This window comes from Rhinatrema bivittatum, chromosome 3 (genome assembly GCF_901001135.1).
Source record: "Rhinatrema bivittatum chromosome 3, aRhiBiv1.1, whole genome shotgun sequence".
Lineage (NCBI taxonomy): Eukaryota > Metazoa > Chordata > Amphibia > Gymnophiona > Rhinatrematidae > Rhinatrema > Rhinatrema bivittatum.
Genome location: NC_042617.1, coordinates 86,998,806 through 87,024,534, shown reverse-complemented (window position 1 = coordinate 87,024,534; position 25,729 = coordinate 86,998,806). Strand labels below are relative to the sequence as shown.

Sequence of the window (25,729 nt, the reverse complement as noted above, 5' to 3'; positions counted from 1 at the left end):
ATCTCCGGGTATAGAGAGTGTTTGAGAATGTGTGTGCAGAGTCCGGAGCTCCGGCACGCAAGGCCCCGGTGTCCCCGGTTCTCTCTTTTCTTTTGAATGGTCTCTCGAAAGGTTTTTTCTTTAACTTTTTTTTACACTTCGGGACCTCCGACTTTATATCACAATGATATTAAGTCGGAGGATGCACAGAAAAGCAGTTTTTACTATTTTTTTTTTTTTTTTTTTTACTATTTTTACTATTAGGTGCTGCGGGTTGGACGCGCGTTTTCCTCCCCTTACTGAATAAGGGGTAAGAGAAAACGCGCGCCCAAGAGCAGGTTAACAGTGTGCTCCGGAGCGCACTGTACTGTATCGGCCTGAAGGAGAGAGGGGAAATGATGAAGAGCTAGAGCCTCAAATGTATTCCCCTACCACAAAACCTGATCCCATTTGTCTAGGAGTCCAGCCGGTAGTTAAGACAAATGCAGACATTTAAGTGTAAAACATATGGGTGAATTAGGGAGGATCAGTGAAATGCAGATTAGATGAAAAACTTTCAAAGGTGTGGGGGACAGGGACTAAATCAAAGCAAAACAAGAGAGTAAACAAGCACCTCTTCCCCTTGCAAACTCCAATGCAAAGGTGCCAGATGCAACCCGAGTGCCATATTCCGGCTCAGCTCCTCTTTTGTCTTTGGGCTTCTCTGCCAAGCTGCTGTTTTGTTGCTTGGTGTATTGTTGGCAGGCGGTTGTGGATTTAAACATTCAGACAAACATTCTTGCAGCGACTCCTTTCATCTCCCAAATCTTGTAGCACCTTCATTTTCCCTGCATAGATTCTTGCTTTTCTTTTCTGCTGCTTTATTTTTTAGCTCTTTAATAAGGCACAAGTTGGGCTTAATTTTGATTTTTTTTTTTTTTAACCTACTCCCACCTATTTCTTTTACTTTTAGTTCACTTGGCCATGATCTGCAATGACTATTTCACATTTTCTCAGGAATTTTTTGAATCCCCTCTTTTTGCTGAGCATATTTATTTCTGATCGCCCCCAAAAACAAAGGAAAGGAAGGGAAGATTTATGCGCACATATATTCAGAGGCCAATGCACTCAGCCTTGCACACAGGTTAACCCGCGGTTGGACACAATAGACTAACACTTGATTCAATAAAAGGATTAGCACGTCCAAACATGTAGTTAATAGCACTCATCACATGTAAATACAAATCAAAAAATCACCGGTCGACCAACACACCCCTTTTTAACTCAGTAAATTTAACGCCAGCCCCAGAGCTGACATTAAGTCATACTGTGAGCCAAGAGCACATGAAAAACAAACAAAAAAACAAAAACTGGTCTCTGTGGTTTCTACAACTTAAGTATCATTGTGATTCTAAGTCCTTCTGCTTGTGGCACTTAAAATTAAGGGAAAAATGTAAGGGCTCAATTACAAAAAAAAAAAAAAAAACAATTTCTGGGTGCACAATATATAGGTTGCAGGTATGAATTATCTGCGGCGAGATAAAATGGATGCTCATATTGAGCGCCATTTTCCTGGCCCATGCACAGCCACGTCTCATGGGCGCCCGATGCTTTTGAGCGTTAGTGATGTACAATTTTAGCCAAATGTGTCCTTTCTAATACAGAAGCTCATTAAAATATAGCATCGTGCCCAGGAGAGGTGGATGTGCACACGTTGAAAAAAAACAAAAACCAAAAAAAACCGGCACCTGATTTGGATGCACATTTTTATGCATGTGATATTGCATCGGTCTGTCAGAGTGCAGGTTCCCAATCACCACAAACTCCTGATCTTCCTCACACTAACACTAGCATCAGATGCATTAATCCAGGGCTGACCAGGAATAACAGTTTCCAGCATTGACAGAACATGTGTTAAGCCAGTGCACGGTGGGGGGGGGGGGGGGGGGGGGGGGGGGGGGGGGGAGTAATAGAGAATGCCACCATTAGCATATTGTGCGCAAAACTCCTTGCTGCATCGAGGGGAAAAGTTTGTGTCCAAAAATAATTGCATAACTACAGGTTAAACTGTGCACTCTGCCGAGCACACCTTATTATATCAGCCTCTAGTCCGTTCTGGCTAGTAGGAGAGAAGACCTAGCACCTTCTTTACCGGTTAGAGATTTAAATTACCAAGAATGTGTTTACTATTACATTATGTTGCTGATGTGGCTAGAACAGTAAAGCAATGTTATTCTGATGGTTTGGTGAGAACCAGTAAGAGAAAGTTCAAGTCTCAGTGAAACATAAATCAGGATGTTGATCTTTATCAAAAGCCCAGACGGACTCACACGGATACAAGTAAATCTGAAATACTGCATTAGCAAAAGGAGGTGAATTTTCAAAGTACGGCCTACAGTTCTAACCAGGGTCGGATTTCCCATAAGGCCAACCTAGGCCATGGCCCAGGGCGCAGCAGACAGGGGGGCGTATATACAGCAGAAATAACAAACATTTACAAATTTTTCAGTATTATTTTGAAAAGGCCATATAAAATGCTGTTTTTTTTAAACTTTACATCCATATGGCTGGTAAATTTTGATGATTCCATCCAGCTGAAATGTCCGTGTACCTCTTGAACCCCAGATAATTTGCATGCATAAATGAAAAGGCCCCACCCTAACCGTATATTTAAAGCTCAACGACATGCGGATGATGTGTGTAAGCGAACATATATTGCGTGTTGATAAAACATCTAACCTGCACATCTTGCCAGTCCGCGGGCAGAAATTTTTCGTTTAGGCCCCCTGCGGGTCTGATCGGGTCGAACATTTTTTCAGGCGGGCTGGGCCGTAAAATTACGGCCCGCATACACCTCTGTATATAGGCTATTTTGGTTAATTATTTTTACATTTTTAGCTGGTTTTAAAGTAGTGATTTTAAATTCATTATTTTTTTAAATAACAATTTATTAAAATAATTTAAAATCTTGACTACTTTTCGTATCAGCTGATCACTTGTTCAGCGCGCCACTTGTAGTTCCAAAAATCCTGAATAATACAATAATGATAAGTACTTATAGTCTTAATTTATTTTTGCATAGCATTCAATGGTTTATTCCTTAATTTTTAATTCCCACAACTATCTATTGCGTATCATCTTGTCAAGACAAGATGTGGTAGTTTTAAAGAATTTTTGTAAATGTGGTTACGCATAGCCCCAAATTTACTGGATAATCATAATTGAAAAATAAAAAACAATTGGCATGGATGCCATTTTTACACAAGGACAATTTTTTCAGGAGTGGAAATGAATCAGCCAAAAAAACGACCATCTGGGGCAGAATTCAGAAAGAGAGCAAAATTGAAAGAGCAGGATGAAAAGAAAAGCAGCGAAGTCTTGAAACAATGGTGTCATCAACTTTCCAGCATGGAAATTCTGAAATTCAGTCACAAAAGTAAGATTTTATTGAAGATACTCAAGAAAATGAAATTGTAATGGAAGAATGCAATGAAAACAATGAGGAAGTTTCAGAAGCTGCACAATATGTAGATGTACATCAAGAGGAACTTCTACATGCTGAACTTCCACTGGCCTCAACATCCGCAGCCTCCTTCTTCAACCCAACAGCCTCAAAAATTTTCTTATGACCCAGATCCAGCAAGTTGGATTATCAACAATGAATTACATGATTATGCATCACAATATGGGCTGAATCAAAATAAAAATCCAGATTTCTCAAAGTCAAGGAGGCAGTATGGCGACAGGAGCTGGTCATTTAATGGCAGTTACTTCAGCCGCAAACTGGTAAATGGTGATACGCAGGACCGAGGTTGGTTAATCTACTCGGAAAAGAAAGGAAGTGTCTTCTGTGGACCTTGTCGCCTCTTCCATTCTGATGTAAAGACTGAATCATCTTTTGTAAGAAATGGATTTAATGACTGGAAGAATGTTTCGTCTAGACTGAAGGAACACGAAAATTCTGTTAGTCACAGAAATAACGTCTTTACTTTAAAACAAAGAGGAGCCAAACTGGGAAGAATTGATCTGCAGCTAACTAAAATGCTTGATCAAGAAATTGACTACTGGAAAAATGTGTTACACAGAGTCGTAGCAGTCATAAAAGCTCTAGCTTCTCGTGGTTTGCCATTTAGAGGTTCAAATGAAATATTTAGTTCGAATAATAATGGCAATTATATGATGATGCTGGAAACATTTTCTGAGTTTTATCCATTTTTGGCTGATCACATCAGGAGATTTGGAAATCCAGGTAGTGGACAGACATCGTACCTCATCAACTATTTGTAATGAGTTCATCGAGCTCTTAGCTAAGAAAGTACTGACCCATATTACTGATGAAGCTAAAATCTCAAAGAACTATTCCCTTGTTGTGGATTCAACTCCTGATATTTAATTATTTAAAATATTTTCTATACAGTCGTTAAGCTAGATGCAGTCACAATGGTTTACAATAAGGCACATAAATTAATATTGCTAACTGTAATAAATTATATCAACTAAACAGGTGCCATTAACTTACGGTAACAGTTTCATAAAAATACTAATTTGTGGGTGTGATAAATCATGTCTATTCCTTTCTGTATCAGTTTTAAAATAGATTAATAAATGTATCTTATCCTTTGTTGGTGAGCGAAAATAAAAATAAAATACACACATATTGTTTAAGGTGATGTGTGTGGGTGTTTTACTAACCGCATCCTACATATCTCTGGATTCTACTCGCCATTCTCTTTTTGATATGCTTGTTTAAATAGCCATGTTTTTAAACTTTTCCTGAAGGCTTTAATGTCTCTTTGTAATCTGATTTCTAAAGGCATGGTGTTCCATAATATAGGTCCTGCTAAGGACAGCGCCCTTTCCCTTACTTGGGTTAGTCTTGCTGTTTTGATTGAAGGAATAGTTAGTAGTGCTTTGTTTGCAGATCTCAGGTTTCTGTGAGGGACGTGTATGTGAAGGGCTGTGTTCAGCCATTCTGCTTTTTCGTTATGTATTAATTTATGTATAGTTACTAGGGTTCCGGTGATATGGTCTCTTAGTTTTACCAGTCAGAATTCTTGCAGCAGTTATCTCGCATGTGGATCAGCTGTTATTTATCTTGTGTTATGTTAAGGAAAATGGGGAACTTGTTGAAAGATTCATCAAGTTTTTACCTAAGGTTGGTCACAAAGCCCATGAAGTGTTTGAAGCTGTAACTAAAGCTCTAAAAGATCTCCACCTTGATATTTTGAATGTCATAGACAATCATACAACAATGCAGCTAATTTGGCAGGTGTTTATTCAGGTCTTCAGGCTAGAATACTCAGTTTGTCCTCTTGCATCCTTCATACCCTGTGCAGGACACTCGCTAAATTTAGTGGGTACGCATGCTTTTGATCATTGTACTGAAGCCACATCATTTTTCAATTTGCTTCAAGAGCTTTATAATTACTTTTCTACATCTCCAGCGAGGTGGGAAGCATTGAAGAAAAATAGCACCCTCACTGCAAAAAGCCTCTCCACTACACGATGGTTGGCAAGATATGATGCTTGTAGGGCACTGAAAGAAGATTTGTTTGCCATCATAGATGCTCTGAAATACCTCGAAAGTGACGAAACCCAAAAATCAGGAACTCGAGCAGAAGCTAGAGGTGTGCTCATCAAGCTGCGAAGACTTGAAACAGTGTTCATGGTACAGTTTTGTGGAACGGTGCTGCTCAGATTACACCAAGTGAACAAGTATGTACAAAACGTGGAAATTGATGTTCTGGAAGTTGCCGAAGTTCTCCAATCACTAGTAAAGTTCTTGATAGAACTGCGAGAACAGTTTGATTTATAGGAGGAAAAAGCTCTCAACATTTCTGAAAAGAAAGCATATGAACGTGATGAAAAGTGTTCGATTCTCAGGAAATTTCAATCTGATGAGACACGTGATGGTGAAGTTCATTTAAGCGAGCATGACAACTTCCGAATCAATACATTTCTAATGATAGTTGACAACCTTAAAGCAGAACTTGAGAAAAGGTCAGTTGCTTACAAAGAGTTTGGCGAAAGACTTGGTACTATTACAACATTCTGATCGCTGACTTCTCCTGAACTTGAAGAAGAGGGAAGAAAACTGCTTTTGATTTTCAAAGATGATCTGGAACCCGCTCTATGCGATGAACATGTCCATCTGAAATCAAACATAACTGATTGCAACATTGGAACTAAAAACCCCTTAGCACTTTGCAAGTGGCTTGTGAAAAAGGACCTCAAACAGTTTATCCAAATGTTGACATTTTATTAAGAATGTTTGTCTGCACGCCAGTAATGAATTCCTCGTCTGAAAGGTCTTTTTCTTCTCTGAAAAGAATCAAGGATCATTTAAGATCTACGATGCAGCAAAATAAGCTGAATGCCCTTGCATTTCTTAGCATTGAAGCAGATTTAACAAGATCTGTCGACTTCAATAAAACAACTGAAGCCTTTTCATGGACAAAAGCACGAAGGAAGAAATTCTAGTGGATATTTAAGGCGACTTGAAGAAATTCGATGGAAAGTTTTTTGTATGTGTTAATGTTATGCAATTTCATAAGCAGTGCAGTAGTGTAGTTTTGAATTAAAAATATATGGTTCAAAGATTATAAAGATTGTATTAAGTGTTTACATGTTTCAAAAATAAACTATTACATATTAAATTGAAAATTATAAATCAACTTTTGAGAGGGAGGGGGCGCAGAATTGTGCTTTGGACTAGGGCATAGAAATGTGTAAATCCGGCCCTGGTTCTAACACACGCACACTTTATTACAAATAATAATAATATATTAGATTGGGGCAGGGGAGGGGGGGTAGAAGAGAAGACTTAAGAACAAGACCCAAAGAGGAGCAACAACACTTAGGAACAGGCAAATAAATAGTCTGAAATCTTTCCTCTCTCTGCCTTCCTTCTTCGCTTCTATGTTCATTCAGTAGCAGACTTTTCTAACAGCTGCATTGATTCTTGAGAAACTGCAGCCTTAGTAGGCAGTGATCTCTTTTACTAATCAAAACAACTTTACATAACCAAACATGTAGTTAGCCCATTTTCAGTTTCAAGATTCATACAACAAAAGGCCTGGTTTACTAAGCTTTCCCCTCACCCCAGACACAGAACAGGAGAAAAACCTTAGTAAATCACACCCAAAACATACATACAAACAGGCCGATACAGTAAAGTCCGCGGGAGAGCGGGCAAACGCCCGCTCTCCCAGCGCGTGCACCGGCCATTTGCCGGTGCACGCGATTCTGTATTTAAATTAGGCCCGGCAGTAAAAACGGGCAAAAGGAGGCACTAGGGACACTAGCGCATCCCTAGCGCCTCCTTTTGACAGGAGCGGCGGCTGTCAGCGGGTTTGACAGCCGACGCTCAATTTTGCCGGCATTGGTTCTCGAGTCTGCTGACAGCCACGTGCTTGGAAACCGGACGCCGGCAAAATTGAGCATCCGGTTTTCGGCCCGACAGCCACGGGCCGAATTCAAATTTTTTTTTTTTAAACTCTTTTTTTTTTACCCTTTGGGACCTCTGACTTAATATTGCCATGATATTAAGTCGGAGGGTGCACAGAAAAGCAGTTTAGCGCCTACCTAATAGGGCCATCAACATGCATTTGCATGTTGAGGGCGCTATTAGGTGCCGCGGGTTGGACGCGTGTTTTCCTCCCCTTACTGAATAAAGGGTAAGGGAAAACGTGCATCCAAGAGCAGGCTAGCAGTGCGCTCCATTGGAGCACACTGTACTGTATCGGCCTGATATTGCTATAAACTGGCAAGTCCACAAGTGAGAACTAGTTATTTATGAACATTTGATATTCCACCTTTACCCAAATTTGGTCTCAAGGCAGATTATAATGCATTTAAATGAAAAGAGGCATTACAATAAAATCAGAATTTGCAAATGATGCAGTACTGGGACCCAGCATAGGAAAACCCATTTGTGAATAGTTTCAAGACCCAGGTGTGTCACTGTTGTGTATAATATTCCCTCATCGGGAGTTCAGGAAGTTGGGCTAAAGATGTGGGTCTTAGGGAAGGCCTGACTGAAAAGCCATGCCTTAAACTCAGGGATGGCCAACCTTTCACACATCAAGAGCCACCAAACAAATTCACAGTAGTAGAGAGTTGCCTGACCTTTGAGTAATGGATGAGTGAGAATAAAGGCCAATTCTAAACCTCCTCCTCCTCATCCCCACTGGTATGAATCTCTCACTATTTCCCCAACCTTATCCCTCTACAAATCTCTCTTTATCCTCCCACCAGTCTCTTTCAACGCTTTCTCCCATGCACTTTCCTACCACCAGTCTATTAATTCTCCCAGCCTAACCCCCACCAGCCTCTTCAATCCCCCACACTAGACCTCAGTCTCTTGCTCTCTTAAAACCCCTACTAGTCTTGTCTCAACCCCCTACATCCTCTTCCCCACCCCATCAGGTGACCAGTTAGTCCTCCCTCCAATCAACTACCCTCCATTCACCTTCCAAGTGAACAAGCCAGTCCCAATCCTAGCAAGCCAGAGAAATTACCTCCAGCCAGTCATTTCCTCCAGCTGACTTGAATCTGCCACTTGTCTTCATCAACTTACTGGAGTGGTTAAGTTTTTTGTTTTGGTTTTTTTTTAATACTCACATTGGTGGCCAGTCTCTGGGATACTGCCCCTTTAAGGAGCCTGAAAGCAGCAGCAATCTATTATATTGGGGAGGAGAGGCAGGAGGCTGGTGGCATAAAGGGAAATTGCCTGTGTTTCATGATCACTGATCTCAGAAGCATTGACAGTATATTGGTTAGGAGAGGGGGCTCATGCACTACTATTGGCTTCCGTTCTGCTGCATAGGCTGCTGACACACCTTCTCCTCCCATTGGCCTGTGTGACCAATGACCCACCCACCCTCCAGCTGTATAGGCTGTTGACACTTCGTTCTCTTCCCACTGACCCATGTACTCAGTGACGTATCCTTCTTCTCTTTAGCCACACAACTTGATCACTCCACCGTCACTGAAGTTGTTGATGCAGTGTTTGAAGTTGTGGCACACTTTGAGTAGAAGCTGGTTACTGTTTTAGTATTTCCCTCTTTCATTTTATATATTTAACAAAGCATGTGTGTGTGTTCTTTAATAGGAAATGTCTGCAGTTGCAACAATAAGAAATAGTGAGAAAATGGATTATCAGTGATCGCTCCGTGTTCCCCATAAAGCAATAAAGCCCCTGAAGCAGTTGCATACGAAACGTGATGATATGTTGGGCTTATCAGTCATTGTCTGAATGGGGAAGTATATATTTTTCTTGCTTACTCACAAATGAAATCTGTTTTGAAAAAAAAGTAAAATAATCCTTTAAAAAATTCACTTAAGAAGGAAGAATTCACACATTCAAGGGCCAATGATTATAAATGACCCGCTATTGATGAAAATACTGAATGCATAGTTCAGCAACCATGGGGTGTTATGAAAGTCCTCACATACACAGAGAAATGTCCTTGTTTCATTTAAAATAAAAGTGGTATTGGTAGCAGGTGTTTGTTTGAAATAGATACATTCCAATTACAGTACAGTGGACTATATTTTGGTGATTTAGCGTTTGAAGAGCTGGATTTTCAGGATCAGAGAACCATATGTAACTCACTAGACATTGGTTGGCTATTCTGCCTTATCTTTTTTCCTGAACGCAAGGTAGCATGGCTCCAGGTGCAGGGTTAGTGGTACTTTCTTCCAAATATTTTATGCATAACAGCTGAAAGTGTGAAGTCTCGCGCAAGACAACTTGGCAGCAGTCAGCCCTTTCTAGCTTTTGTTCAGCATGGCAAACTAGGGGCACCTTTTCAGTTTTTATTTTTTCCAAGTTTCAGTGTTTATTACAATAAGAATAAAAAAACAGGAGAAATCGCTAGGAAAAAATGACTCACTTTTCTGGTTAAATATAGCAAATTTGCTTACTGTAAACAGGGTTCTCCATAGACAACAGGATGAATTAGCTAAGACACATGGGGAGTCTCAAGTCACAGGTGACATCAAACAAACTGTCTCATCTATCCAGCCCAGTAAAGTTTTAACACTGAGCATATGTGGGAGTTCTTGCAAGCATGCTACCTTGAGAGCCCCTCAGTCTGCTGCAAGCTGAAGTAATTGACTTGTAGTTGGTTCTCCAGGGAAGGAAGGTATAAACAGGGCTAATTCATCCTGTCTATGGAGAATCCCATTTACTGTAAGCAATCTTGTTTTCTCCATCAACAAGCAGGTCTGAATTAGCCTTGACATGTGGGGAATCCCAAGCTGCAGGATGTCACAAACTCAAAACCACAGCCCAGATCCACCTGTGGGGAGTTGACTACTAGGCAAACAGGTTACACAAAACTGCTTGGCCGAATCTGCTATCAGTTTTGGAGATAACATTTTCACCTTACTACTGCCTGGACAGACAACCAAGTGGCAGCTTTGCAAATGCACTCAAGAGAAGCAGATTTATGAAAAGCCACTGAGGTAGCCCTGGCTTAAATTTGATGTGCCCTCACTTTGTCTTTCAGCTTAAGTCCTGCCAGCATGCAACACTGGGGTTCCTAATCTGTTTGGGTCAAAGGATACAAACAATTGAGGTGACTATGAGGCTGAGTTTGTTTGAGATAATAGGCCAAAGCCCTTTTGCAATCCAAGGAATGTAGAACTTTTTCTCCTTTATATGTCAGTATATGGCCTTGGAAAAAATGTGGGTAGAACAATGAATCAATTCATGTGAAAATACTGAAACTACTTTAGGGTGTGTTTGCAATACCACTCTATTATGGAAGAACTACAAGTATGGACAGTACAAAACTAAGACCTGCAATTCGCTTGCCACAAAAAACGTTTTCCAGATGAGATGTTTCAAGGATACTGATTCCAAGGGCTCAAAAAGAGGCCTCTTAACTTGAGCTAAGACCACATTTAAATCCCATGGTACTAGAGGTGTTAATGGTGGCTTTTTGTGCCACAGACCTTTAATGAATCTAGATATTAGCAGGTATATGGAAATCAGAAGACTCACCACATGAGGCGGGTAGGCCTTAATGGTACTCAAATGCATCCTAACAGAAGACGTACCGAGTCCTGACGCGGACAGAGAAACATATAATGGATACATCCTTAGGGTCACAAGCCAATTGACACATGAGAAAAAAAAATTTCCACTTCAGCTTATACGACTTTCTAGTAGGTGGTTTCCTAGCAGAAATCAAGACATCACCTACTTGTTTGGGTAGATGAAGTTCAACAATCAGAGAGTGTTCAACTTCCATTCTGTTAAGTTCTATGACAGTAAATTGGGATGGAACCAATGTCTGTCTTCCTGTGTAACGAGTGATGTGAAGTCCCCATCTGGATTGAAGGCTGCACAGAGGTAAGGAAATCAGACCTGGCTCAGCCATGCCAGCGCAATAAGAATCATCTCTGCTTGATCCTTAATGATCTTCTGGATGTTCTCAAAATCAGCAGAATGGGAGGAAAAACATTTATTTATTTATTTAACAGCTTTTTTTATCCCGATATTCATGGTTACATCATATCGGTTTACATCAAAATAAGAGAAAATACAATGAACAGGGAAGGGGGGGATTGCGATAACCAATGAAAGAGATAGAAGTTAACACATGAATAAGAAAGGAGAAATAACTAAAAGGGGTAAATAACTTAATAACGTAACAATGATTTTAGAGCAGGGGTAGGCGGGACCTACGTTGGGTATGCCTGTTTGAAGAGCCAGGTCTTTAACTTTTTCTTGAATTTGAAAGTGCAGTATTCAAGGCGGAGTACGGTGAGTAGAGAGTTCCAACAGGTGGGACCTGAGACGAAGAGAGCTCGCTCCCTCGTGGAAGTGAGGTGTGCATTCTTGAGGGATGGGGTGTGTAGTGTACCTTTAAGAGATGCTCTGGTGGGGCGGTTGGCGGGGATGAAACGGAGTGGCTCATCAAGCCAGTTAGAGTTGTGGTTGTATGATGGTAAGAGTTTTGTAGAGGATACGTGAGGGTATAGGGAGCCAGTGGAGATCTTTGAGGAGGGGGGTTATGTGGTCAGATTTGTGGGTGTTTGTGAGGGTTCTGGCCACCGCATTCTGCAACATTTGAAGTGGTCTGATGGTAGCATAAGGGATGCCTATAAGTAACAAGTTGCAGTAGTCCATTTTTGAACTGAGGGTCGCCTGTATGACAGTACGGAAATCGTGTGTATGGAATAAGGGTTTGAGTTTTTTCAGAACATGGAGCTTGTAGAAACCTTCCTTCAGGACAGTGTTGATATTTTTTTTTTAAGTTTAATTGCTGGTCAATCAGGACACCAAGATCCCGTACGAAGGGCTGTGCAGAGATCGAACTGTATGCAGGGTCACTTGAGAGGGAAGGTTTAGGGCTTTGGTGGTTGGATATAAGGAGCAGTTCTGTCTTAGTAGTGTTAAGGGCAAGTTGGAGATTTGTGAGTAGGCTGTTTATGGAGGAGAGACAGTTCTCCCAAACTTTTAGCGATTTGGAGATGGATTCCTGAATTGGTATGATGATTTGAACATCGTCAGCGTAGATGAAAAATTTGAGGCCGAGGTCAGATAGGAGCTGGCAGAGGGGTAGAAGGTATATGTTGAATAGGGTGGAAGAAAGTGAGGAGCCTTGGGGGACATCTTGGGTGAGGCAGATATGTATGGATTCAGAATTTCCTATTTTGATAGAGTATTGTCTATTGGCCAGGTAGAATTTAAACCAGAGGTGGGTTGAGCCTGAAATGCCAATGTCAGATAGGCGAGAGAGGAGGATGTTGTGACTTATTGTATTGAATGCTGAGGAGATGTCGAGGAGGGCTAGAATGTAACAGTGACCTTGATCTAGGCCTTTGAGGAGGGAGTCAGTGAGGGAGAGTAAGAGTGTTTCTGTGTTGAAATGCTTACGAAAACCAAATTGGGAAGGGTGAAGAATATGGTTATTGTCAAGGTAATTCATGAGTTGGGAGTTGACCACCTTTTCCATGATTTTAGCAATGAACGGAAGGTTGGATATGGGATGGTAGTTGGATGGGTCATTGGGGTCAAGTGAGGGTTTTTTGAGGAGGGGTTTGACAACTGCGTGCTTGAGTGTGTCAGGGACTATGCCAAGGGAAAGGGCGCAATTAATGATATCTGCTAGGGGTTTGGCGATGGTATTTGGAATCGTTAAGAGTGCTTTGGTGGGGACGGTATCAGTGGGGTGGGATACTGGTTTGATCTTTTTAAGAATAGATTCAATTTCCTTGGATGAAGTGAGATCAAGGGAGTCTAGGTTAGCGTTAGCAATGTTTGAGAGTGGGAGCATGGGAGTTGAGTTGTTGGGGAAACGTAGGATATTTGCTATTTTGTCATGGAAGACGTGGGTGAGTTCTTCACTTTTACTACTGGCTTCACTGTCAGAGATGGGGGGGGGGCCTGACTTTGTGAGATCTGCAACATAAGAATAGAGCTTTAGGGTTGTACTTGTATTTATGTATTTTAATTGCATAGTAGTCGTGTTTGTTCTTGAGTGTGGTGAGTCTGTAAGAGTGAAGGGCGGATTTGTATATGGAGGCTTGTTACGGGGTGGGGTCTTTGCACCAGTTTCTTTCTTTCCGTCTGAGGTCATTTTTCATTCTTTTTAATTCGGGGGTGTACCATTGTTTTATTTTTTTTTGTGCTTGGTGTAGCTTACGGCTAATGAGAGGACATAGTTCATTTGCAATGTCATAGGTGAGGTTATTCCATGAGGCAAGTGCAGTTTCTGGAGTGGTACAGTCTAGGTTGATAAGAGTTGGAGAGGGAGGAGATCAGGTCCTCAGAGGAGCAGGGTTTTCTAAAGACAATGGTATTGCTATGAGAGGGGTTGTAAGTGGTTGATGACTTTATAGAGAGAAGAGCATTGATGAGAGAATGATCTGACCAGGGTACCGGAGTGCATGAGGGTGTGTTAGGGGGGTGAATGCAGGAGTTAATGAAGATGAGGTCAAGTGTGTGCCCAACTTTATGTGTGGGGGAAGTGATGAGCTGTCTGAAGCCGATGGCATGGAGTGAGTTAAGGAAGGTTTCACAGGAAGAGGAAAAGGGGGTGGAGTCAACATGGAGATTGAAATCTCCTAGGATGATGGCCGGGATATCAATGTTGAGGTTGTCAGAGATGAATTCTATTAAAGGGGATGGGTTGTGTTCTAGTAGGACAGAGGGGGTGTAGATGAGGCAGATTTGAAGTTCTAGGGATTTGAACAGGCCAATTTCAAATCTGGGTGGGGTGTTGATTTCAGTGGTCTCAGATTGAGGTGCTTTTTGACCGCTAGGGATGGAGAAAATGTCGTAGGAGTGAATGAGGAGCTGATTTAGGAGGACCAAGTCAGTATCCTTGAGCCACGTTTCTGTGACAGCGCAAATTTCAGGCTTGCAATCTAGAAGTAGATCGTTAAGGATGGGGGGTTTTTTGGTTGGGGATTGCGCATTGAAGAGGACTATGGAGAGAGTAGTGAGTCCTAGTAGTATCAGGGGGGAGATGAGTATGGGGAGGAGGGATTTGCGCTGTGTTGGGGGGTTGGTAAAGAGGGGGAAGGAGAGTTTGTGGGAAGGGAAATGAATGCGGGGGATGGTGTAGGTTATGTTTGGGCCAGGGAGAGGGGATCTGGTGCAGGGATGTCAGCAGAGCGCAGCAGTAAACTGCAGGGGGTAGGAGCTAGAGGAGGGAACTGTATGTTATACAATTTGTTATACAACTTGCAACTATTGACTAAATTACCATAGGAAATACATACAGGAGACCCACATTCCATTGGGCTAAAGGAATTGGAAGCAGACCTATATTTGACTGGAAACATGAAACAGACATTGACTTTTCTGTCAAAGAGAATGCTTGACAAAAAGCCCCATAGCTTGAAAAATGAGTCCACCACCTGTTGATCCAATGACCACTTGTGCAGCTGGAGAATCCTGATGAGATGGTTCGATATAGAATTGTTATTTTTCTGAAGATATGACACCTAAAGATGAGTCCTGTGATAGTTATCCCACTCCAATATCTTGAGTGACTTTTGACATGGGTACTGGGTACCAGACCCTCTTTATTTGTTCACATAGAACATTGCTACTTGATTGTCCATTTAAATTAGTATCCTTTTTCCCTCTAGAAGGTGATAACACCTTTAAAGCATATCGAATCACCCTGAGCTCCAAGAAGCTGATTTGGAACATATGCTCTACCAGAGACTAGGCTCCCTATGTCTGGAAGGGATTGGTATGGGACCTCTCTTTCCCTTGATAGAAAATGTCCAATTACTGAAATCTAGAATGGAAGGTCCTATAGAAGGAAAACCTATCTGGAAACCTGTTGAAGCCAGCCACTACTGACAAGATGTTCTCATTCCCAGTGTCAGGAAATGGAATAAGAACATAGTTGTTGCAGTTGATCCCATTGAAGGTAGAGACTCCATTGTACTCCACTCATATGAAGGCATGTCAGAGGAATCACATGTACTGCCATATGTCTCAAGGTGATCCTGCCACTCTTGGCTGAAGCTTGGTCCCATTGCAGAAGAGCTTATACCAAATTGTGTAGATGCCCATTCCCCTACCACATCTATCCATGCTCCAATAAACTGGACCTTTTGGGTAGGGACCAGATTCCAGCAACTGGAGGAGTTGAATGGTCACCTTCTCAGGGAGTGGTCACTAGTCAGTTGTCCAGATATGGAAAGACAGATCCCCCTTTGGTATGGGCCACTACCAGAGTCAGGCATTTTGTAAATGCTCTCAGAGTCATTGTGAGGCCAAAGGGGAGCACTTTGTACTGACAATGCTAGCTTTCTACCACAAACTGGAGAAATTTCCAATGTGATGGACAGATTAGGATGGGTGCATATGCATCCTTCAGATCCAGAGTGTACATCCAGTCTCCAGGAAGGATGAATGGGAGAATAGTGTGTAGGGAGCTCATCTTTAAATGAATCTCACGCCAGTGATTTGTTTAGTCTGAGTTTTCCTACATGTGCATCTGCAAATCTCAAAGTTTGTGAATTATAGCCTGTTTCATTGGAGGCTCCAGAAGACAGAGGGAGTCATGGACCTCTTTCTTTGGGTCCTTTCCTTCCAGACATTGATGCTCAATCTCTTTGCCAGTTTATCAAAAAATCTGGAAGAAGATAAGTTTTCTGGAGATGATGAATGCTCTATTAAATTAAGGAGAGAATTAGAAGGAATTCTTGTTGAGTCCTTCTTTGAATTTAGATTGCAGGAGGACACTTTCCCCAAGACCCTGGTGAGCATGAAGGGGAAAAAAAAAGAGGAAGAAAGTCATCTACCTGGAAATGATGGCACAAGCTGAGAAGTATGAACAGGACCTCCTTCCACCCTGATCTGAGAGCCCTTTTCAGAGGCTGAGGAAGATTTATGTAAAGTGGGAGAATTTGCTACCACCAGTCAATTCCTTAGAAGTGGCCAAAAGTGTGGATGTGGTGACCAGTTGGGAAAGGTAGTCTCCCATCCTGGCGAGAAAAAGATGCAGTCCCTGCTGTATCGGTAGAAGACAGGGAGACAAAGGAGGACTTTACCAGAACTGTATTCTGGTCTACAGACTTTTGAGCTCTCCAGAGTGGACAAAAAGCCATCTTCCTCAGGCACCCAAAATGGTTCATCTATGGCAGTGCAAGGCATCATCTCAACTAGATTCCATAGTTGTACTGTCAAAGGAGAAAAAAACCAAAAAAACAAAACTTAATTGGAAGTTCTTGTACCATCTGCACCAAGGATCCCAAAGGCTCCCTGGATAACTTAGGTTTATCTGGGAAAAAAAGCTGAGACTGTGCCAGCAGTGTCTTCCGAGAAATGACAGAAGAGGACACCTGAGGAGGTGAACTTTGTATCAAAGGTTCTAAAAAAGTACAGTGTTTATGTGCCAAAGATAATGCAGAGGTCTACAGTGCAGATGACAGTATGGAGGACTTAGTCGCCTTCTACATGAATGGAGATGAGGTCTCTGGTGCTGATTATGGAACAGAGGGTCTCAGTGCCAATGATGGCACCTTTACCAGTGCAGATAGGGGATGTGCCAATCTTTTCTTCTTTCGGCACTTCAGAGTCTGGGCCCAGCAAATGCACCAAAGAGTGCTTTTGGGCTCTGTTCGACCCCAAAGCCCCAGGGTTCCAGATCTCAGCACCTTATCCAAGGAAGCCTTACCTGAGGAAGGCGAGAACAAAGGGCTTCTGCTAGGATGGGTCCAATGAGAGCACAAGAAATGGGAAGAACTCCTTTTACCCAATTTTTGTTTTTTACTTCCTCAGGAGCTGCTCTATTTCCCAGGCATGGATCCTTCAAGTCCTGGCAGGCTTGTGGCCACAGTGATAGCAATTGGAGAAGACATGGTAGGGCCCAAATACCATGTCATGGCCACCTGAAATAGACATACATTGGACAAGGACAATCCTTAAACTTGTTTACATCCAGTTTTGTTTTGTTTTTTTAAAGATATGGCGAGGAGCACTAAAAAAAATGCTTTTGAGTGGCTGCTGAGACAGTAAGAAACATATGAGGCAGAAAACAACCAAATAGGCAGGCACAGAAAGAGTCATGTCTGTGCAGTAGCTCTGTGAAAAACAGACAGACCGAGGGGCTCAAGAGGTAGCGTGCATGTGGAAACTCCCGTGCTTGCTCAGTGCCAAAACTTTACTGAGAAAGTTGAGTCCATTCGGCGCTGTCTGATATCACCTCTAGCTTGAGACTCCCCACATGTCATGTCTAACTCAAACCTGCTTGTTGATCGAGAACATTTTTGTTCTTGTTGTAATACACTGATACATTCCTAAGGAATCTGAAAACAAAGGTCCCTTGGCATAAAGCGACAACAGTGAAAGAAAGGAAGGACTTACTTCAGTTTCACAATCACCTGCCTTGGCTTTTCGTTTAAGTCACAGATATCTCCGTTGCCATAGAAATGCGATACCATTCTGTCAAATAATGTCAAAATATTAGATGACTGAACCAAACTTATAAAACAGTTATAACAGCTGTCACTAATGTATACTTTTGTTTTCCCAACCAAAAACATTCTAAAATTCACATAAGGTTACTAAAGGGTCTACTTCCTAATGTACTGTGTTTAATATGCTTGCATTAATACAGAATTAACAGGCATAACAGACAGAATATTTAAATGAGCTGTATAGCATGCAAATACATGAGAAGTGGCTCACTAATATTCATAGATGAAATTTTGTTAACAAATGTAATTTGTGTTAATCTGCTGGAAATGCTACAACTTAACTGCATTTTCTAAGATGTAGTTAGATTGTAGCATTAACCTCCAATGGCCTTGTGCAAAGCTTGATATACCCAGCAATTTCCCATCCCCTAGCTCCCAACACAAAAACTAAAGCCCCCTTTCAGAGTCCAAAAGTAGGGGCCTGCCATGCCCTAATCCTTTCCTCTCATCGCTCCTCCTTTCTTTTGATCAACAAATTGAAACTGCTGTACTCTAATCCTCCAACCCACCCTTCTGAATCACTATCAAGGCCTGAAGTCATCCCCCTCTCCACGTCATGAGTAAGGGCCACTGGCAGCTACAGATACCCTGATACAAGAGTAAGAGCTTATTGAGGTTTAAATGTTCCTTCCCCCACTTACCCTCTCCCTGAGCTGGTAACTCCCTGACTATTCCATATGAAGGAGTCCATCTGGTGATTAAGACAGGAGAGAGGTCTCCCTGCTGCTCCGCCAACTCTGACATTAGCAGGGCAAGGGGGTGTCCTGCACCCATCAGGGGAGGAGAGGTGAGTTAATTAGTACACAGCAGGCCCTTATTTCTGACTCAGGGGAAAGGATGTTACCTTAGGCCATCAGAGGCCCTTATGCAATTTAAGGGGAAGGCAGAGTCTGACAAAGCGGCCCTTATTTATGGGCATGGAGGTGGGATCAGAGCCACCATTTGAGTTGATGTTACAGGAGGCGATAATATATCAGAATTATCTAGCACAAAACAATGGATTCACTAAAGGTTTTATGCCCTTTGATAAACTTGGTATAAAAATAAGTAAATAAATGCTCACATTAAATTGGCCAGTCAGGCCGATACAGTACAGTGCGCTCCGACGGAGCACACTGTTAACCTGTCATTGGACGTGCGTTTTTCCCTTACCCCTTATTCAGTAAGGGGCGGAAAACGCGCGTCCAACCCGCCAGCCCTATTAGGTATGCCCGCGCGATTCAGTAAGTAAAATGTGCAGCCAAGCCGCACAATTTACTTTCAGAAATTAGCGCCTACCCAAAGGTAGGCGCTAATTTCTTCGGGCACCGGGAAAGTGCACAGAAAAGCAGTAAAAACTGCTTTTCTGTGCACCCTCTGACTTAATATCATGGCGATATTTAGTCTGAGGTCCCGAAGGGTAAAAAAAGTAAAAAGAAAAAAAGAAAAAAAATTTGAAGTCGGCCGGCGGCTGTCGGGTCGAAAACCGGACGCTCAATTTTGCCGGCGTCCGGTTTCCGAGCCCGTAGCTATCAGAGGGCTCGAGAATTGATGCCGGCAAAATTGAGCATCGGCTTTCAAACCCGCTGACAGCCACCGCTCCGGGCCAAAAGGAGGCGCTAGGGATGCGGCCCTGTTTGTGTGTTAATGGACAATTTAATATAAACAGATTGCTACGTGAGAAAGACAGGCAGGTTAACTATGGAACAGCAATTGCTATCATAGTGCTATTCTGCTGCAGAAAACAACCTTAAAATCTTTTCAATGTAACATGACAGACTAAACAATAAGATGATTTTTTTTCTGCCCAACCTTCCATAGTGCGCATCCTTTTAGATGAACTGAATAGGAATTCCCAGGGGTGTGTTTAAGTTAGGGGAGAAAAACAGCAAGTGACATTTTAACGAATATATGCCATTTTAGCCTTCCTGGCTGTCTGCTCAAAAGAGGAGACTTATGGAGTGCTGGGAGAGAGAAGGCAGGGGAATTGCAGCTCAGGCAGGCTTTTAAAAAATTGCTGGGGTGCCGAAAAGGGAATGGAGATCCTTGACATGGGGTATTTTCTTTTAACTTTTTACTGCTATCTGACTTAGAGGATCTGAGCAGTGGCCAGAAAGATTTAAGTCCATTATTGCATTTGCTAGATTTGGCCGGTCAAATTTAGCAGGTTAGAGCTAACTGGCTAAATATCAGCCCCACCCCCCAGCACACCACTGATCCAATACCCTTTTGTCTGAGTAAACCTTGCCCACACAGCAATTTTATGTGGACAAATGTATTGAGCTAAAGGATGTGATTTTAAAATGGAAACATTTATACAGTTAAAAGGAAAATTAGTTCTTACCTGTTAATTTGCATTCCTGTAGTACCACGGATCAGTCCAGACTGTGGGTTGAGCCTCCTGTCCAGAAGATGGAGACAGACCAAAACTGAAAGGGTATCCTATTATCAGCAGCCCTTCAGTATAACCATTGTCAAAGCAAATAAGTATAAAGATAACCAGGAAAAGATCAAGCAAGGAACAAGAGAACTCAGAAAACAAACAACTGTAAACATTGAATGGACTCTGCATATAAAAAAAAAACACTCTTGCATACCCATTGTCGTCAAAACAGGTGCTTCCGGTGTCCTTAAGGATAATCACAGATGACACCCATCCAGTGACCTGTAAAAAGAGCTTCGAGTGGACAGCAGAAAGACAGGGAAGGGCGTCTGGACTGATCTGTGGTACTACAGGAACGAAAATTAACAGGTAAGAACTAATTTTCCTCTCCCTGTACGTACCTGGATCAGTCCACACCGTGGGATGTACCAAAGCTTCCCTACAAAGGGTGGGACCAAGACAGCCGCGCTCGAAGCACCTGCCGATCAAAGGAACCAAACACAGGCACTTGCACATCAAGACGGTAATGCCGAGCAAAGGTATGCAGGGATTTCCACGTAGCAGCTCTGCATATTTCTTGCAGAGAAGCCATTTGACTCTTCACCCAAGAAGTAGCCTGAGAACGCAAAGAATGAGCTTTTAGGCCCTCTAGAACCGCCCAGCCATGGCAAATATAGGCCGACGAAATCGCCTCCTTCAACCACTGAGCAATAGTAGTCTTAGAAGCCTTGTTGCCCCTATTTGGACCACTCCACAGGACAAAAAGATGATCTGAGACCCGAAACTCATTGGTAACCTGGAGGTATCTAAGTAAAACGCGTTTCTCATCAAGGCGGCGAAGATTGCCCCCAACTGCACTCGCGATGTCCTCCGGAGAGAATGCGGGAAGCTCCACCGACTGATTGTCATGAAAAGAAGAAACAACTTTCAGCAAGAAGGAAGGTACAGTCTTGAGAGAAACTCCGGAATCAGAGAACCGCAGGAAAGGCTCCCGACAGGACAAAGCTTGAATCTCCGACACCCGTCTGGCGGAGACAGGAAAACTGTCTTGAGCGTCAGATCCTTAAGGGTAGCCCAACGGAGAGGTTCAAATGGAGCCGTGCAGAGAGCCCGAAGGACTAAATTGAGACTCCAGGATGGCAAGTGGACAGGATGGGTGGCTTCAAATGCTTGGCGCCCTTCAGGAAACGGACATCCGGGTGAGAAGCTACTGCGTGACCATCAACGTTACCTAAGAGAGAGCCGAGAGTGGACACTTGGACGCACAATGAGTTGAATGAGAGACCACCCTTGGAAAGGCCCTTCCGAGAAAGGAAAGAATCACAGAAACCGGAGCTGAGTGAGCTGAAACACCCGATTCTGCACATACATTTTCAAAAACTTTCCAAACGCGGACATAAGCCAGAGAAGTAGATCCGCCTGGTCGAAAAATACGGGACCCTGCCATGGCAGGTTTGGGAAATGGCAGAGACGAAGAGGACCGTCCATCGCCAGGCTTACCAGATCCGCGAACCACAGTCTGCGGGGCCATTCGGGTGCCACGAGGATGACCGGCCCTCTGTGAAGTTCTATTCTTCAGAGAACATTTCCCACTAGGGGCCAAGGAGGAAACACGTACAGAAGGATGTCGTGGGGCCAGGGAAGGACAAGAGCATCCACTCCTTCCGAACAGTGCTCCCTCCAATGGCTGAAGAACCTGGGAGCTTTGGCATTGCTCAAGGTTGCCATCAGGTCCAGGTGAGGAGGACCCCACCTGCTGACCATCAGATCCATCGCGCCGTCTGATAACTCCCACTCGCCAGAATCAAGACGATGACGACTCAAAAAATCAGCTTGCACATTCTCCTTGCCCGCTATATGGGAGGCTGCTAGGCGTTCCAGGTGATGCTCCACCCAGGCAAAGAGCCTGCTGGCTTCTAGGGCCACCAGGCGACTCCAGGTGCCCCCCTGTCGATTGATATAAGCCACCATGGTGGAATTGTCCGAGAGTACTCGCATTGCTTTGCGGCGAATCAAAGGGAGAAAAACCTTGAGAGCCAGACGGACCACCCGGGCCTCCAGGCGATTGATGTGCCAGCGGGATTGGACTGGGGACTGGTATCCCTGCGTGGCCTGTGACTGGCAGACTACTCCCCACCTGGAGAGGCTGGCATCCGTCGTGACTACAATCCACTGCGGAGTTTGAAGGGGCATCCCCCTCAGAAGGTGCGGCAGCGATAGCTACCATTGTATGTCAGCGATGGTAGAGTCTGAGAGCGGGAGAATCATTTGAAACTGTTCAGACACCAGCTTCCAGCGGGATAGCAAAACATTCTGTAATGGTCGCATATGCGCAAAAGCCCAGGGAACCAGGTTGATAGTGGAAGCCATGGTCCCCAGGACCTGAAGGTAGTCCCATGCAATGGGAAGCAGGAGCGAGAGAAGGTTGCGCACTTGATCCATAAGCTTGAGCGCCCGAGCGTCCGGAAGGAGCACCTTGCCGACCCGGGTATCGAAGCGCACCCCCAGAAATTCCAATACCTGGGATGGCAGTAGATTGCTTTTGGGGAAATTGACTATCCACTCAAGAGAGGTGAGGAGAGTAACAACCCGGCCGACTGCCAGGTAAGGATTGACCAGGACTCCTTCTCGTCTGAGGGTGGCCGCCACAACCACCATAACCTTGGTGAAAGTGCAGGTGTGGTGGCTAGGCCGAAGGGCAGCACCCTGAACTAAAAATGCTGGTCCAGAATGTAGAATCGGAGATACGTCTGATGCTCATGGCGAATTGGGATATGTAAGTAAGCCTCCGTCAAATCGAGAGAGGCCAGATATTTGCCGGAGCGAACAGCCGCTATGACCGCCTTCAAGGTCTCCATCCAAATATGCGGTACCCTGAGGGCCCAATTGACCCTCGAGGTCCAAGATTGGACGGAAGGAACTGTCCTTTTTCAGCGCCACAAAGTAGATGGAATACTGGCCAGTGCCTTGTTCTTCCGCTAGGACTGGGACTATAGCCCCCAGCACCTGGTGAGAGTTTGACACACGGCAGCCCGCTTCTGACGTCCGCAAGGAGAGACTACGTGCAGATCTGGTAGGTCTCGAGCAAATTCTAAAGCATAACCGTTTCTTATTATCTCGAGGACCCACTGGTCTGACGTGATTTTGGCCCATTCCTCGTAGAACAGGAAGAGACGACCACTGAGGTTGGGAATGGAGGAATGGGTCGGCCAAATCTCATTGAGAGGTGGGCTTGGCCATGGGACACTGAGGGGCACCATCTCGGGAGGCCCAGAGGCCTCAAAAGGACTGAGACCAAGACTGAGACCTGGAGGGATATCCTCTAGAGCAGTGGTTCTCAACCCTGTCCTGGGGACCCCCCCAGCCAGTCGGGTTTTCAGGATATCCACAATGAATATGCATGAGAGAAAATTTGCATGTTATGGAGGCAGTGCATGCAAATTTTGTCATGCATATTCCAGCTCCAGCTCTTCATTCTGAAATAAGCGGAGCACCCAGGGGTCATCCCCTTCTAAAGGGGGGGGGGGGGGGCATCCCTGCCAAATCCGCATCCGGATCCTGGTCCAGAGCCACAGGAGGAGCCAGTGGATCTGGGAGGGGCTCCCGGTACCACCCGCATCCTAACGGATCCCTACGCATCCAGCACCATGGGAGCGAACGGAGGCGGCATCGGCGGAATCTTAGCGGGAAGAAGACCTGAGGGGGGATTCTCCTCCTCTTGCAAAATAGCCAGATAAGATTTGTACATTAAGAGCACAAATTCAGAGGAAAAACATGACCTGGACTTGCCAGAGGGGGAGGGGAGGGAGGGGCAGGGACCACATCCTGAGTCCGCATGGGGCTTAAATTGGGGGGGGGGGAGAAACCAGCAAATCAGACTCCTCTCCCTCCTGCAGCTCTGAATCGGGAGCTGCCGAGACTCCCAAGATGTCTGCCGTTCCCGCGGTTTGCCAACCCGGGAACGGCCTGGCCATGCGGCGGAAGGATCAACCCCGGGCTGCTGGTGAGGGGCCTTCCCCTCCCGGCAGAAACCCTGAACACAGCCCCTCGCGGGAGAGCCGCAACGAGGGCTCTCCGCAGGCAAGGCAGCAATGAAAACGCGGCATGCTCAATGAAGAGGACCCGCGAGTAGAGAGAAAAACAGCTGAGCTGTGCTGCAGTGAGGAGTGGATGCAGTGAAACGAAACCTGCTCGCTCCTCACTGAAAATAATGAGCTGCCGAGTATAAATTTAAATATTTAGTGCCCTTCTTATTTATTATTATTTATGGGGGTGGTTGGTTTTTTTTTTTTTTTTTACAGAAAACACAGGGGAATGGGACTTCCCTGACAGCACTGCCGGGGAACGAAGCGCCCAGGATAAAGGCAGCTAGATAGGGGGCAATGACTGGACCACCAGTATCACCCCACACTAGGATCACCGGGAAAAAAGGCCTAGGCTGCGTAACACAAGGGGCAAGCCCCCCTAGGCCCCCCAAAAGCGAGGAGACAGCGCTGTCTCCTGACAGGAAAAAAATCAGAGCCAATTCAAAAAAGTTAATTTTTTTTTTTTTTTAAACTTAGACAAAATAGGAATACTTGCTTGATCTTGAGATAAATAGAAGAAAGGAAAAAACCCTGCAGGGCAAGGGCTAAAGAACAAAGCCAGAGAACTGCAGGGTGAGCTGCCTGCATCTGCTGGAGACAGACAAATATTTATTTATTTGCTTTTTTATACCGACATTCAATTCAAAATATCACACCGGTTTACATTGAAATACTGAAGGGCTGCAGGGTAGGCTCTGTTCTGATACAGGATACCCTTTCAGTTTTGGTCTGTCTCCATCTGCTGGACAGGAGGCTCAACCCATGGTCTGGACTCATCCGGGTATGTACAGGGAAAGTGAATTTTATCCACATAAATGTTTTGAATATTGTCCCTCCCTAAACCATCAGACTGATCCTGGAAAATAGATATTAAATCCCCTCTCTATCCCCTTTACCTTCCCCACCATTTGCAGCATTCCCTTGAATAATTGTCATCAGAAGTGGATTCCAATGCTTACTTAACTGATTGCATGCTATCTTCTTTCAGAAGATGAGATACAGCAGTATTTTTCTTCTTGGCCCATTCTACGTGCTCCTCCTCCTTCCATGTCCCCACTACTATAGTAGTAGTTTTGCCAGAATCTTTATCCTAAATGAAAACAACTCCAGAGTCATTTACAACAATACTGACAAATGTTCACAGAAATTGTTTGATTGAGTGAGGCATCACTAGGTCAAGAGATCATTTTCTATTCCATGATACACCTTGTTGAAGTGGGCTATTAACATTTAAAGAGGCAGAACATCCGAGACTGCTGCAAGATTGATACAGATTAAGCACAATATGGTAAAAGGCAGACTTAAAAAAAAAAGTGTTAACTTAAGCCAGATTGTCATTAGCATAGGTCAGAAGGCTTTGTTA

The 25,729-nt window shown here is 43.9% G+C and overlaps 1 protein-coding gene across 4 annotated transcripts in view; it reads right to left on the bottom strand.

The window, feature by feature from the left end:
• The window catches only part of ERLEC1 (endoplasmic reticulum lectin 1), a 177,236-nt gene that overhangs the window by 20,532 nt on the left and 130,975 nt on the right, over positions 1-25,729 (bottom strand). For 2 of the 4 annotated variants that reach the window (XR_003855372.1, XM_029593428.1), the window contains exons 11-12: positions 25,331-25,456; positions 17,807-17,884 (exon numbers count right to left, since the gene is read on the bottom strand). Coding sequence is in view for 3 of the 4 variants with exons in the window: in XM_029593428.1 (XP_029449288.1) it covers positions 17,846-17,884; positions 25,331-25,456 (165 nt within the window). In the remaining variant the exon portion in view is untranslated. Of the gene's footprint in view, positions 1-17,806; positions 17,885-25,325; positions 25,457-25,729 lie in introns of all 4 variants that reach the window. The other 2 variants (XM_029593427.1, XM_029593425.1) reach the window with 1 other exon arrangement.